The 14,686-nt window shown below is 38.4% G+C and overlaps 1 protein-coding gene across 1 annotated transcript in view; it reads right to left on the reverse strand.

The window, feature by feature from the left end:
• LOC141397076 (uncharacterized) overlaps positions 1-12,672 on the reverse strand; it is a 95,209-nt gene extending 82,537 nt beyond the window's left edge. The window contains exon 1 of the mRNA XM_073972938.1: positions 11,988-12,672. Within this exon, the coding sequence (XP_073829039.1) occupies positions 11,988-12,135 (148 nt within the window). The 5' untranslated portion in view covers positions 12,136-12,672. The remainder of the gene's footprint in view (positions 1-11,987) is intronic.
• Positions 12,673-14,686: the final 2,014 nt, after the last annotated feature.

Genomic DNA, 14,686 nt, shown 5'->3' on the forward strand with positions numbered 1-14,686 from the left:
AAATACCGAAAATCTGGGATAACCCGATCTATGGGGGCGTGGATCCACACCGATAAATTTCAGGTGGAAAGTTGAATACTTCAACGAAGACTAAATAGCAAATTTGAGTGGGATATTGAGGCCACAACTTCAAAATACCGAAAAACGAGAGATACCGCTCTATGGAAGGCTATATGAAGTCGTGGACCTATACCGACAAATTTAGGGTAGAAACTTTAATATCCCCAACGCATACTAAATACCAAATTTCTGCCATTTCGATCGAGGTCACAACCTTGAAAATACCGAAAATCGGAAGGAACAGCTCTATGGCGGCTATACGAAGGCGTGGACTTATGCTAATAAATGTCAGGTTGACAGTTTAATACCTCCAACGAATACTAAATACCAAAATTCAGCCATTTCGGTTAGATATTGAGGCTACAACCTTCAAAATATCGAAAATCGGAAGGAACCGCTCTATGGCGGCTATATAAAGGCGTGGACCTATGCCGATAAATGTCAGGTGGAAAGTTGAATACCCTCAACGAAGACTAAATAGCAAATTTCAGTGGGATATTAAGGCCACAACCTTCAAAACTCCGAAAATCTGGAGGTACAGCTCTATGGGGACTATATGAAGGCGTGGGCCAATACCGAAAAATACAAGGTAGAAATTCTAACACCCCCAGGGAATACTAGATACAATAATTCAGCCATTTCGGTGGGATAGTGAGGCCACAACCATCAAAATACCCAAAATCGGAAGTTACCGCTCTTCAAAATACCGAAAATCGGGAGGTACCGTTGTAAGATGAGCTACATGAAGGCGTGGACCTATATCGACAAATTTCTGGCAGAATGTTTAATTCCCCCAACGAATACTAAATAACAAATATGCTAATAAATGTCAGGTTGACAATTTAATACCTCCAACGAATACTAAATACCAAAATTCAGCCATTTCGATTAGATACCTTCAAAATATCGAAAATCGGAAGGAACCGCTCTATGGCGGCTATATGAAGGCGTGGACCTATGCCGATAAATGTCAGGTGGAAAGTTGAATACCCTCAACGAAGACTAAATAGCAAATTTCAGTGGGATAATAAGGCCACAACCTTCAAAACTCCGAAAATCTGGAGGTACAGCGCTATGGGGACTATATGAAGGCGTGGGCCAATACCGAAAAATACAAGGTAGAAATTCTAATACCCCCAGGGAATACTAGATACAATAATTCAGCCATTTCGGTGGGATAGTGAGGCCACAACCATCAAAATACCCAAAATCGGAAGGTACCGCTCTTCAAAATACCGAAAATCGGGAGGTACCGTTGTAAGATGAGCTACATGAAGGCGTGGACCTATATCGACAAATTTCTGGCAGAATGTTTAATTCCCCCAACGAATACTAAATAACAAATTTCAGCTATTTCGGTGGGATATTGAGGCCACAACTTTCAAAATACCGAAAAATCGGGAGGTACCGCTCTATGGGGGCTACATGAAGGCGTGGACCTATACCAGCAAATTTCAGGTAGAAAAGAATACTAAATAAAAATGCATCAATTTTGGTGGCATATGGCCACAGCCTTCAAAATACGAAAAATCGGGAGGAACCGCTCCATGGGGCCATATCAAAACGTGACCGATATAGCCCATTTTCAATAACAAACATCCTAGAAGTAATAGAAGCTTCTATACCAAATTATAAAGGTTAATCTTAAAAATGTCGAGCTGTATCTTGTTACAACCGCTCCATGGGGCCATATCAAAACGTGGACCGATATAGCCCATTTTCAATAACAAACATCCTAGAAGTAATAGAAGCTTCTATACCAAATTATAAAGGTTAATCTTAAAAATGTCGAGCTGTATCTTGTTAGATTGTTATATCCACTTAGAATTTTATGTTGATCAAGAATGTATATAATTTATAGGGACTTCGACGAATATTTCGACGCGTTACAAACTGAATGACAAATGTAATTATATCCTGCATATTATAATGGAGGGTATAATGAATTTCAATCAATCGATTGGCAACTAAATACGCGAGATGTTCATTGGAGTTAACTTTTTCCTGTGTTGTGCGGGCACAAGGGAAAATCGGGAGAAAGTGTTTGTAATAGAGCGACAACTAAACCGCCAAAGACTAAAAAAAGTTGCTAAACAAAGAAAAAACAAAATAAACCTGTCCATTCAACTTATGTGGAACGTAAATATTCGTACAACGTCGCATCGCACGTAATATGGCGCTTTATGGATGGCGCAGCCAACGATATCTTTGAGGATGCTGTCGTTCGTCTGTTAATATGGGATGTCGTATGCCTACCGGTTTCTGGCATTTTACAACAGAGTGCAACATGTATGCCTCTGTACAGCGGGGTTATATGTAATTGATGTTGCAGCGCAAGTGAAGAGTTTTCTTGTTTGTTGAAAATTGTCATACAAGTTTCGCAATATCTGTCCATATAAATTCAATATCGTAATCAGCGGGATGTTAATCAATCTGTAACAGATCTCATAAATATTCCATTTCATAAGCATTGTCAGAGTAATTAAAAAAGTATCTTATAAAAATCAACATACATATGAATATATATATGAATTGACATCGTAATTGTGATAAAAGTTATCATATGAATTCGTTTGAATTTTAGCTCCAAGTAGAGTTGTAGGAATTGTGTAAACTTTATTGGCAATAATTAGCCAATATACTGAAGAATTGTAATGAGGATTTAAGATGTTTCCAATTTATTATTTTTTAGTTTTTTTTTTCTCTCAAAGTATAGGTTTACAATTGCATGATAAAGGTAGGTTATAGATGTGAATATTACTATATTTAAAAAAAATAATAATAGCCATTATTTCTGTAACCAAATATCTTTGTTAACAACATGTGTTTCTTTATACTTAGCAGACCCGGGTACTTTTAATGCCTTTTATACTTTACACCAGTTTTCAATATATAACATATTTAAAATGTGTAATTTGATACATTTGTAATTTGCAAATATAGCGGTTTAAAATATTGCATAAACAAATATGAAACCTATTTTTACTGGCAGTCCTGTAGATTCCCTAAAAATGTAAGGCAAATCGGGTCAGTAATTCTGTAGTTGTAACGTATTTAAAAATGTTGGCGTGGTAAATTTTTCTTTCCGTAACCTATTTTTACTGGCAGTCCTGTAGATTCCCTAAAAATTTAAGGCAAATCGGGTCAGTAGTTCTGTAGATATAACATATTTAAAAATATTGGCGTGGTAAATTTTTCTTTCCGCAACACGCTAAGTTGGACTATGTCGAACATTTCAAAAAAAAAAAAAATAATAATAAAAAAGTATCAGTCAGCTTTGCCGACAGAGATATACCCTCAGCCTGTATGGAGTGAAACACTTTTTTCGCAAAAAAACTTATGTATTTATTGGGGTTTCCAACATTTTGGGCATATGAACCGACAAATATATAAATTGGATTAATGGATTAAAGCTAAAAAATTTGCGGGGGATATCGATAGATAGGGCTTTTGTACCATACTTGCCTACGAAAAACATAATATCGCTGTAAACAGGGCCACTAGGAAAACCCTTGGTAAAAATCTCCAAAAGATGCTCGAACAGACCCTTAATCATACAAAAATGTTGAACATTTGTGTGGGTGGTACCCCAAGGATTGGGCCGATAGGGCCCACATTTGAACATAAACTAAGTTCGGACAAAATATTGAGAGAACCAAAGATTGGACCAAATCGTTTGCTGCGTTCATAAGATATCGCGCGTACCATTTTAGCGAATATTTTCGATCTTTTGTGGGGGAGGTACTGGAAAGAGTTTACCTATAAGCACCACCTTCGAATTTCATCTAATATTCGAAGAAATATTACGAACGCAGTATTCGGTTCGAGGTCTCCAGTCACTACATATTGTGTTATAAGGGTTTTTACACGTTTCGGGCTGTTTTCTCAAGAAGTATGGACTTGCCCCTAAAAAACCTTTTACTGTCGTAATTGAGGCAGCGAATGCAAGTTGCTTCTACAAAAATCAAATTGATTCGAGAGCAGGTCTTAACGTGAATGGACAAATATAGTCCATATTCGAACCTGATCTATAACTGGTAGACATATTAGGATTTGCAAGAGTTATCGTGCGGACCGATATGGCTTTTCTTCGAACTTAAACTAAGTTTGAACAAAATATTACGAAGACCAAATTTTGGAGCGAATCGGCAGATCCGTTCGAGAATTATCTTGCGCTACAACCACTACACACGGTGTCATAGGGGGTTTTTGCACCTTTATGGTTATTTTCTCAGTAAGTATAGACTTGCCCCTGATGAAACTTGAACCGTCGTATGAGGGGGAGTTAATACAAGTTGTTACAACAGAAATCAAAGCGGTTCGGGAGCGGGTTCTAAACTGATATTTTCCGACATTTTGTGTGGGAGGTACCCAAAGGAGTGGACCGATTCAGTCCATATTGGTACCTCATCTACCGGAAGGAATGGACCGATATAACCCATCTTCTAACTTAAACTAAGTTTGGACAAAATATTACGAAAGCCAAATTTTGGACCGAATCGATTGATCCGTTCGAGAGTTATCGTGCGCTCCAGCTAGCCAGACAGACGGACATGGCTAAATGAACCCCAAATTGCCTGAAACACATTTTGCCCCAAATTGCCTGAAGCACATTTTGCCCGTATGAAAGTGTATATACCCTTGTTAGAATAAATTCTGAGGGTATAAATATCTGAATCGGTCCAGTCGTTTTCAACTGATGCAATTCCAGACGAAGTACATTTGATTTTTATTTATAAAGATATGGCGTTTTTATACCCTACACCACTATGTGGGGAGGGTATTATAAGTTGGTTTTGGCCAAAAAAGTCTCGACGAGCTGAATCGATCTGGCTATGTGTGTCCGCCCGTCCATCCATCCGTCCGTACTTCCATCTAAACTTTGAAAGTCACGCTGAAGGTCGCAATTTTGGTCAGATCGTCACCAAATTCTGGGTGTTGATGGGGGTCCCTGAGGGAATGATTTTGGTGATATATACCCAGAGGAATATACCCTGGCAATGAAAGTATACAATATCACCTTTACCACGTTGTAAGATTGGTTGGCGTAGGTGGTCAAACAACGGAGATATCGCAATAGCCGCTAATTCAACGAAAACCCTGACAATGAAAGTAGAAAATCCTACCTTCACAATGCATTATGGGCCCATTGGCAGTTTTCTGAGGCAAAAAGTTTTTTCAAGTCATATATTTCAATAAAGCAGTAACGGGATTAGATTCTTGACACTATGGTCCACTTAATAAGAAAAACATTTCAACCTAGCAACGTTTTCATTTTTCGGTATAACAAAATGTTATCAAATTAGATCCAGTCAATTAAGAGGATTTGTATTCCGAACATCATGGCATACCTGAAGAATTTTCTATATATATATATCTGAACCGATCAGAACTAAATTCTGAATTGAACAGGATCTACCATAACAAATTTTAAAGCCATCGGATGCAAATTGTGACCTTTGTGCGGCTTAAATATAAAATCGGATAATATCGGATGAAACATATATATGAATGCTATATGTATATCTGAACTGATTCCTACCAAATTTTGCAGATGTATTTTTATATACATTTTAAACATCGGAACGAAATTTGAGAGCTCAGCTGCTTCCAAAGATTTTTGCCTCAAAAACCTGTAACCAGGCGTCATTTCACATTTTTGTTGGAAAGTTTGACCGTTTTTAGCCGCGTACTCAGGACAGTTTGACATACGACCATGTGCTGGGTTGTTTACGGTGGCTTGATTGAGACACCTCCAAACCATGGTTTTTGAGCGCTTATACAGCATCTTCTGGCGATTGTTGCTATTTTTCGGGTTCATACGCATAGTTCCATCATTAGTCACCTGGATCCATCTTATAAACGTCTTTTGAAGCACCGCTAACGTATTTTTTTGAAATTTCTTGCACCGATAAACACGGGATCCAACGAGAAAAACCCCATTTTTGCCGCCGAGTGTTCATGCAATATCAAACGTTAGTTGGTGGAATAAATGCCCAAGGATGCGTCTATCTCACGGTATATAACATGAAGATCTTGCATTATCCGTTCACACACGGCTTATTTTTTCCGGCACAACGGCCGTAAGTCACTGTAAACAACGCAACACATAGTCGTATGTCAATCTGTTCTCAGTACGCTTAGGCTACAAACTGTCAAAGTTTCCAAAAAAAATGGAAAATGACGCCTGGCGACACTGTCTGTTGCCTAGGCCAGATAGTTTTTTAGTGACCCTCGTAATACAGCCCTTTTTTGTCACCACACCACAGAGCGCAAGTTTAATCGAATCATCACCAAATTTTGGGTGTTGATGGGGGTCTCGGGGAGGAAGAAATCTATTGATATTGGTGGAGCTCGGATAATAATCATGGGTCGGAATGGGCAAAAACGTATGTGGAGAAAATTCAATGTTTCATTCTTATGTGAATATCTCTCTTTCAAAAGGAAAATAGGTTGGCGAAGGTGGCCATACGACGGAGATATCGCAATAGTCGCAATAGTTCTTTTTGTTCTTCTCCTTACTTTAATTTAACGCCTATGCCGATCCTTCTTCGTTGCTGTTTATTGGCTGCAATTTATTAATTTTTATGTCAATTCATATACTAAACATTGAACACATATCGGTCTCGGAACTACTTGGAACGAAGGAACAAAAAGAAAGATGAAAGAGAAAAAATCGTTGAACTATATCTATCTCGGAACTATGGAAATATGTCCTTTTGGGAAAAGGAACTAGAAAGATCGATCCGCTCCGTGAACTAGATTGCCACTAACTAAACTACCCTAAAAACTCCTAAAAATTTACACAATTTGAAAGTACATACAATTCATTATATTTGTATTGCAATCGTTAGCTAAGTATCCCGTCGTAATTAGTACATAGTCAGTTTGGCGATTTTCTTCGCGAAACGGCTTAGAAATGCATTTAAAGTTTCACTTTTGTTTCATTTTGTTTTTTTTTTTTTCTAAGAAATAGATTTTCGATTCATTAAAGGTAATGGATTGGTGAGAACAAGCGGTATGTCAGTATGCCATGATTTCTTTTTTTTAACATTTTATTTTATATTTTTTTACCGAACTACCTGTCATTTGACTTTTGGTGTTCCCAGTGGTCAGAAAACTAGCTCACTAAAATTTTTAAAGATAGGTCCATGTTTTGAAATACCCCCCATATAACGGTACCTTCCGATTTTCGGTAGTTTGGGGATTTGAGCTACAATTTTTAAGTGAACTAGCTGTAATTTGACATTAGATGTTCTCAGTGGTCACGAAACTTCTTCACTAAAAATCGTCAACATAGATCCATGTTTTAGTATAGACCCCAATATAACGGGTCCTCCCGATTTTCGGTATTTGAAGGATTTTAGCTACAATTTTTGAACGAACTACCTGTAATTTGACAGTTGAGTTTCCTAGTGATCACAAAAGATATCCACCAAAAACTGTCAACCCCCATATAACGATACCTCCCGATTTTTGGTATTTTCAGAATTTTAGGTACACTTTTTGACCGAATTACCTGTAATTTAACACTTGATGTTCTCAATGGCTGCAAAAAATCTCCACCAAAAATTGTGAACATAGGTCCAGGTTTAGGTATCGCCCCCATATGACGGTACCTCCTGATTTTTGTATCCTGAGGATTTTAGACGAATTTTTTGACCGAACTATCTATAATTTGACGTCCCCACCAAAAACGGTCACGATAGGTCCCTGCTTTGTTATAGCCCCATATAACGGCTCCACCCAAGTTTTGGCATTTTGGGGATTTTAGTTTCAATTTTTAAACGAACTAGCGGTAATTTGCCGTTTGGGGTTCCTAGCGGTCATAACACCTCTCCACTGAAAATTGTCAATACAGGTCAATGTTTTTGGTATAAGCCCCTATATAAAGGTACCTCCCTATATTAGGTGTTTTGGGGATTCTATCCACATTTTTTACCTAACTAACTGTAGTCAACATAGATCCATGCTTTTGTATAGCTCTATATAACGGCATCCTCCAATTTTTGGTATTTCGACATTTTCAACTATATGGTTTCACCGAACTATCTGTTATTTGATGTTTGAGTTTCCCAATGTTCTCAGAACTTCTCCAACAAAAATTTTGAACATGCGCCCACACTTTGATATATGTATATTACTCCTCCTTTTTTATTAAAACTTATTAGAAAAGTTCCGCTAAAGTGTCCCTATTTCGCACAGTGCACTGTGGTAATTATGTATGTGTGTATTTACATGTAATATGCGGAAGGAAACGAGGCAGATCCATAGTTCCTTTGTTCGCAACGTAAAGGTAGAAGTTATCCTATTCGGCTGAAAATTGAGAAGAAATCTTTTTTAGCCATAGAAAGAAACTACTGCTTTTAATTAAAATCGTTAATAAAATAAAATCGGGTGACGTAGGGGATGGAAGATACCAAGGAACGGTCCTGACCGGTTTTAACATGGCAAAGCCCAGGATTTATCTTGGTCCCTCTTTCATCCCAAGTGGACACTGACCTCCCCGTGGTGTCACCTGGGGAACTGCCTTTAACACCCGTTAAAGGTAGTGAGCTAACATGTGCCGCGCGTTCACCCATAAGAACGTTAAAAACTTGGGTTTGGGCGTCGGGTTAGTAACCCTCCCCTAGAAAAAACAGCCTACTATGAAAAAACGAAAGAAAAGAAAAACAAACCCCTCTAAAGTTGACGAACCCCGCAAACGTTTTAAGGACCATGATCTGCGAATCTGCACCTGGAATGTTCGCACTCTTTATAGAGAAGGTGCAGTCTTCGCATTGGCAGACGTACTTGAAAAGTACAAGACCGATATTACTGCCATACAGGAAATACGATGGATTGGGAAAGGCGTCACAACAACACCTAAAGGTGACGCACTGTATTATAGCTGCCATGACGTAAAGCATGAGTTTGGTTGTGGATTCGTAGTTAGTCGGAGACTAAAACATCTTGTATCCAGCTTCACTCCAGTGAATGAAAGACTTGCTGCAATTCGAATAAAAGCTAAATTCTTCAACATCAGCTTTATTTGCGCTCATGCTCCCACTGAAGAAAAGGACGAACAGACCAAAGATATATTTTACGAGTGCTTAGAAGAAACATATGACCGTTGCCCTGCCCATGACATTAAAATCATTCTAGGCGATTTTAATGCCAAAATTGGAAAGGAGAATATCTTTGGCCCAACAGTCGGGAAATTCAGTCTCCACAGTGAAACATCTGACAATGGTATGAGACTGATAGACTTTGCAGCTGCAAAAAACATGGTAGTTAGCAGTACCAGATTTAATCATCTCGATATTCATAAGGGCACCTGGCTGTCTCCAGATCAGAAAACAAGAAACCAAATTGATCATGTTGTGATAGATGGAAGACATTCATCGAGCGTGTTGGATGTACGATCGTTCCGAGGCGCAAACATTGATTCGGACCACTACCTTGTTGCAGCAAAGGTACGCACCCGCTTAAACGTAGCAAACAAAGTACGAGCAGACACAACACGAAAGTTAGACATCGGTAAGCTGCAATCACAACAGATAGCCACAGCATATTCCACTCAACTAGCCCAATTGCTTAATCAAAGCCCTCCTCATCCCGATAACATATCAGCGCAATGGCAAAGCATTGCCCACTCCATGCAAACAGCCGCAAAATCCATACTTGGATACCAGAGACCTCCACCAAGGAATCCATGGTATGATGAGGAGTGTCGTGCTGCCACCGAAGAGAAAAATGCGGCATATAAGGCTACTTTACAATCCGTAGCAACGCGTAGCGCACGAGAGAGATACAGGGAGAAAAGGAGAGAGGAGAAACGTCTTTTCCGCAGGAAAAAGAGAGAGATGGAAAAGCGGGAGTGTGAAAAAATCGAGATGTACAGGAGCCAGAATGAAGTCCGAAAATTCTACCAAAGAGTCAAGCATCAAACTGATGGCTTTGGTACAGGCACATCCTCCTGTAGAGACCAGCAAGGTAATTTGGTAACTGATACAGATAGTATACTCAGGATATGGAAAGAACATTTTTCAAATCTGTTGGTATCCAATAGCAGCGAAGAAGACGAAGATACCACAGTCCCAATCCCAGAAGATGGTATTGAATGTATACTGCCCAGCCAAGATGAGGTAAAGACAGCAATAAATCGGCTGAAGAATAATAAGGCAGCAGGGGCCGATGGCTTACCAGCCGAGCTGTTCAAAACCGGAGGCGACACGCTGATAAGGTGTATTCATCAGCTAGTTAGCACCATCTGGCAGGAAGAACGAGTACCCGACGATTGGAACCTGAGTATCCTGTGCCCCGTCCACAAGAAGGGAGACAAGACTGTATGCTCTAACTATAGGGGCATAAGTCTACTCCCTATTGCCTACAAGATCGTGTCAGGGATATTGTGCGAACGACTAAAGCCAATGGTCAACGAGATTATTGGACCATACCAATGCGGCTTTAGACCTGGCAAGTCCACCATTGACCAGATATTTACCCTGCGGCAAATCCTGGAGAAGACCCAAGAGATGCAGATCGACACCTACCACCTTTTTGTCGATTATAAAGCAGCCTTCGACAGTCCGCTGCGCTCAAAGGTATTCCAAGCCATGTCTGAATTTGGTATTCCCGCAAAGCTCATCCGGCTTTGTAAAATGACTTTAACTGACACGAGGTCCTCAGTTAAAATAGGAAAGAACCTCTCCGAAGAGTTTGGTACCAAAAGAGGTTTCAGACAAGGAGACAGCCTTTCGTGTGACCTCTTCAACATCCTGCTAGAAAAGGTTATACGAGAGGCAAACGTCAAAAGAAGTGGCACAATCTACACCAATAGTCACATGTTACTTGCTTATGCTGATGATATAGACATCATGGGTCGATCAGTAAAAGAAGTAACTGATACCTTTATAAAGGTCGAAGGAGAATCTGCTAAAGTGGGTCTGGCGGTAAACGGTGAGAAGACCAAGTTGATGGTGTCGACGCGCAATGCGTCCATTGAGCTCGGACCGACTGTGGAAGTTGGTTCCTATAATATTGAGGTAGTAAAAGACTTCGTCTACCTCGGCACCTCCGTCAACACAACAAACGACATCAGTTGTGAAATAAAAAGAAGAATTGTATTGGCCAACAGATGCTACTTTGGATTAAGTAAGCAGTTTAAAAACAAAGCCACATCTCGTCAAACAAAAATAACGCTCTACAAAACACTGATACTACCCGTGCTGATGTATGGCTCCGAAGCCTGGGTACTTGCGCAAGCAGACATGGCAGTGCTTGGTGTGTTTGAGAGAAAAATTCTTCGAAAGATCTACGGACCAATCTGCGTTGACGGTGAATATCGACGTCGCATGAACCACGAGCTGTATCTGCTATACAACGACATGAATATTGTTAAACGTATCGAGATGCAGCGATTGCGTTGGCTAGGCCATATCATAAGAATGAGCGATGATGAACCCGCTAAAAAGGCGTATGAATACATGCCACATGGCGGTGCACGCAGAATTGGCAGGCCAAGGAATAGATGGCGCAAACAAGTGGATGTTGAGATGAAAAGGCGCGGTATTCCAGAGAGCAAAGCAACAAATAGAGAGGAATGGAGATCTCTTCTTAGTTCGGCCTATAGAACAAATGTTCTGTAATGGGCCAGCTAAGTAAGTAAGTAAGTAATAAAATAAAATCTGATGTATTAGTCGTTGACAAGTAAACTATTGTTTTCCTGTGGGATTGAGAAGTCCTTATTTTTATATCACTGTTCTATTATATATGTTGTAAACTCATATATTCACATACGGCAAATTAAAAAAACACGGTCATTTAACTGAGAACGTATCACCTGCTACGTAGGCTAGCTGATTACAGTCTTTTTCACTGATTTCAAAAATAATCTCTTAAAGATATATGTACGTGACAAAGCTGTCACACACAAATTAGCTTACCGTCAACTTTATCTGTTGAGTTTTTGATAACCGTTGGTCCAGCAGCAGTCACATCATAATCCTTTAAATCCTTAACTGGCAATGCTGCAACTATCCCATGGTGAAGTAGGAAATAAATAAAGGCGATTACATTCACTTGCATTTTCATATTAAATTCAATTAAATTTAATTATTATTATTTTTTTTTAATTTTTTTTTCTCAGTGAAATTATTTCAAAATTACTATCACAATTTTAATTATTTCTCTGTAATAAAAATTTAATGCTTAATTTGTTATCTTTTCATGTTATCTATTTTTTCGATTTTTAATTTTCTTTCTCAACTGAAAACATCACAACTTTTGTTTCCGCTTTACGCGCTGGACACGATTAAAAATTAAACATCCTGCTTTGCAAGTTTATGAATAGACATGAATTCGTTTCGGTTTGGTTTTAAGGCGAACCAGACGGCAAAAGTAGCAAACACGTCTCGGGATTATGTCAGTGTGACGAATAGATGAAAATCCTCCGCTAACTTCTGGCAAAGCAATTGCAATACCGGACCGATTGTTTTGCAATGAAAGTGAAAACTTGTTGTTCGTTCGTCGTCAATCACTTGCACTTGAAGTTAAAGCCATCCGTTCAACTGTTTGAGTTCTAACGTATAAAAATAGTTTTATACGATGAGAAGACGAGACTACACAGACGACGAGACGAGTTTATTGTTGTAAAACTTAAATTACAGCAATAAGTCGGAATCGTAAATAAAAAAATATTAAGAGAAACTTGTTGTGGGTTGGTTGGTATTGCCACCCAATGAAGCACCCAACCTAAGAGAGCGCATGTACAGTGTTCATTTTTTGTGGCTCCATAAGAGAATGTGGGTAACTGAGCCAAACAAAGAAAATAACAAAAACAGCCAGTTTGTTTGGCAGTAGAATTTATGAATGAAAAGTTCATTTTATTGGCGAGTGTCTTTACGTTACTACATATCTTATAAACCAGCTGTTTGGGTGCTTAAGCACCTATCATACAAACATCAAATGCCAGATGGGATTTTTATGTTGGAAGTACAAGTTGTAATAAATTTTACTTAGTGTTGTGTGTGCATTTATAGATACGATTCCATTTGCACAATTGAGAGGTGCCTGAGATCACTGTATCGACGATGCGAATCGTCGGATCCTATTAAGTCACATTCATTCATCTACTATATATTTGAGTTTGGTGATAAGTGACTGACTGACTGACTCATCATCAACGCCCAGCTAAAAGGGCTAAAGCTAGGAGCTTGAAATTTTACCAGTAGGTCACTGTTGGTGCAAATGTACGAGATAAGGCCGGGTTTTGCAAAATTCGTCTTGGAATCACAAAAAATAACAATAACAAAAATCCTTATTATTCATTGTTATTACTTATGTACTTAGTTGGCAAATTAAATGCTATAATTTCTTAATACCGTAAAATATCACAAACAATTTCAAATTTTGTAGTTTACTTCTAGGCGCATTTATTTCTATCGTAAACCAATATTTATTGGAAACACAATGAAGGTTGTTATTTTCCATTGCAACAGATGTCGCAGTTGGTGATAATGGTATAAACCTGATTTACGTCTCTTTAATAATTTTGTTTTCACATAACAGGTGTGGGACAAAAGATTTTCTTTCGTTAAAATCCAGTTAGACAAAAAATGATTACAACCGATGAATAATAACACTGTTCAACAAAATTGAAAAAGTTGAATGTTTCAGACGAAGTTGCAGTTGTTTCTAGATGAAATCGGCGAGTTATTTTCAAATCCGGTGCCGGTTTTACTTCATCAGCTCTTGTTTTTGAGATATAGCTCAAAATCGGTTTTTACGAGTTTAACCCAGACTTTCATTATTTTCGGATACAAACAAATATTTTTTGTATGTTTTTCGACATTAATATATTAAGGAGATGTTGTACGCTCGATACAAATCGTTTTTGAAATAGTTATGGTGAGTATATATCAAAAAATATAGAAAATATACGACGGACCTTGTAAAAATTGCTTATTTTGAGTACTTTAAGCTATAATTACGTCGTCGGGGGAAGTCATAGGATCTTCATATGGCCATATGCTTAGGGTGTCTACTATATAGTCCAGTATTCAAATATATAATATAAAGTTCATACCGCCCATGATTCGACCATAACCTAAAAATCATCATGAAGACTGCCCTTGAAAAGTAAATGGCTTATGTGGTAATGATATCACTGGTAAATTATTTCCCTTTAGAAGTCTTCATGGCGATTTTTAGGTTATGGCCGAATCATGGGGGCTATGAACTTTATATTATACATTTGAATACTGGATTATATAGTAGACACCCTAAGCATATCCGGAGTACCATATGAAGATCCTATGACTTCTCCCGATGACCTTATTACAGTTTAAGGTACTCAAAATATGCAATTTTTACAAGGTCCGTCGTATATATTCTATATTTTTTTGATATATACTCACCATAACTATTTCAAAAACGATTTGTATCGAGCGTACAAAATCTCCTTCATATATTAATGTCGAACAACCCACAAAAAATATTTGTTTGTATCCGAAAATAACGCAAGTCTGGGTTAAACTCGTAAAAACGGATTTTGAGCTATATCTCAAAAACAAGAGCTGATGGAGAAAAACCGGGACCGGATTTGAAAATAACTCGCCAATTTCATCTAGAAACAACTGCAACT

The sequence above is a fragment of the Musca autumnalis genome, unplaced genomic scaffold (assembly GCF_047663935.1).
Source record: "Musca autumnalis isolate F117 unplaced genomic scaffold, ASM4766393v1 scaffold_3, whole genome shotgun sequence".
Classification (NCBI taxonomy): Eukaryota; Metazoa; Arthropoda; class Insecta; order Diptera; family Muscidae; genus Musca; species Musca autumnalis.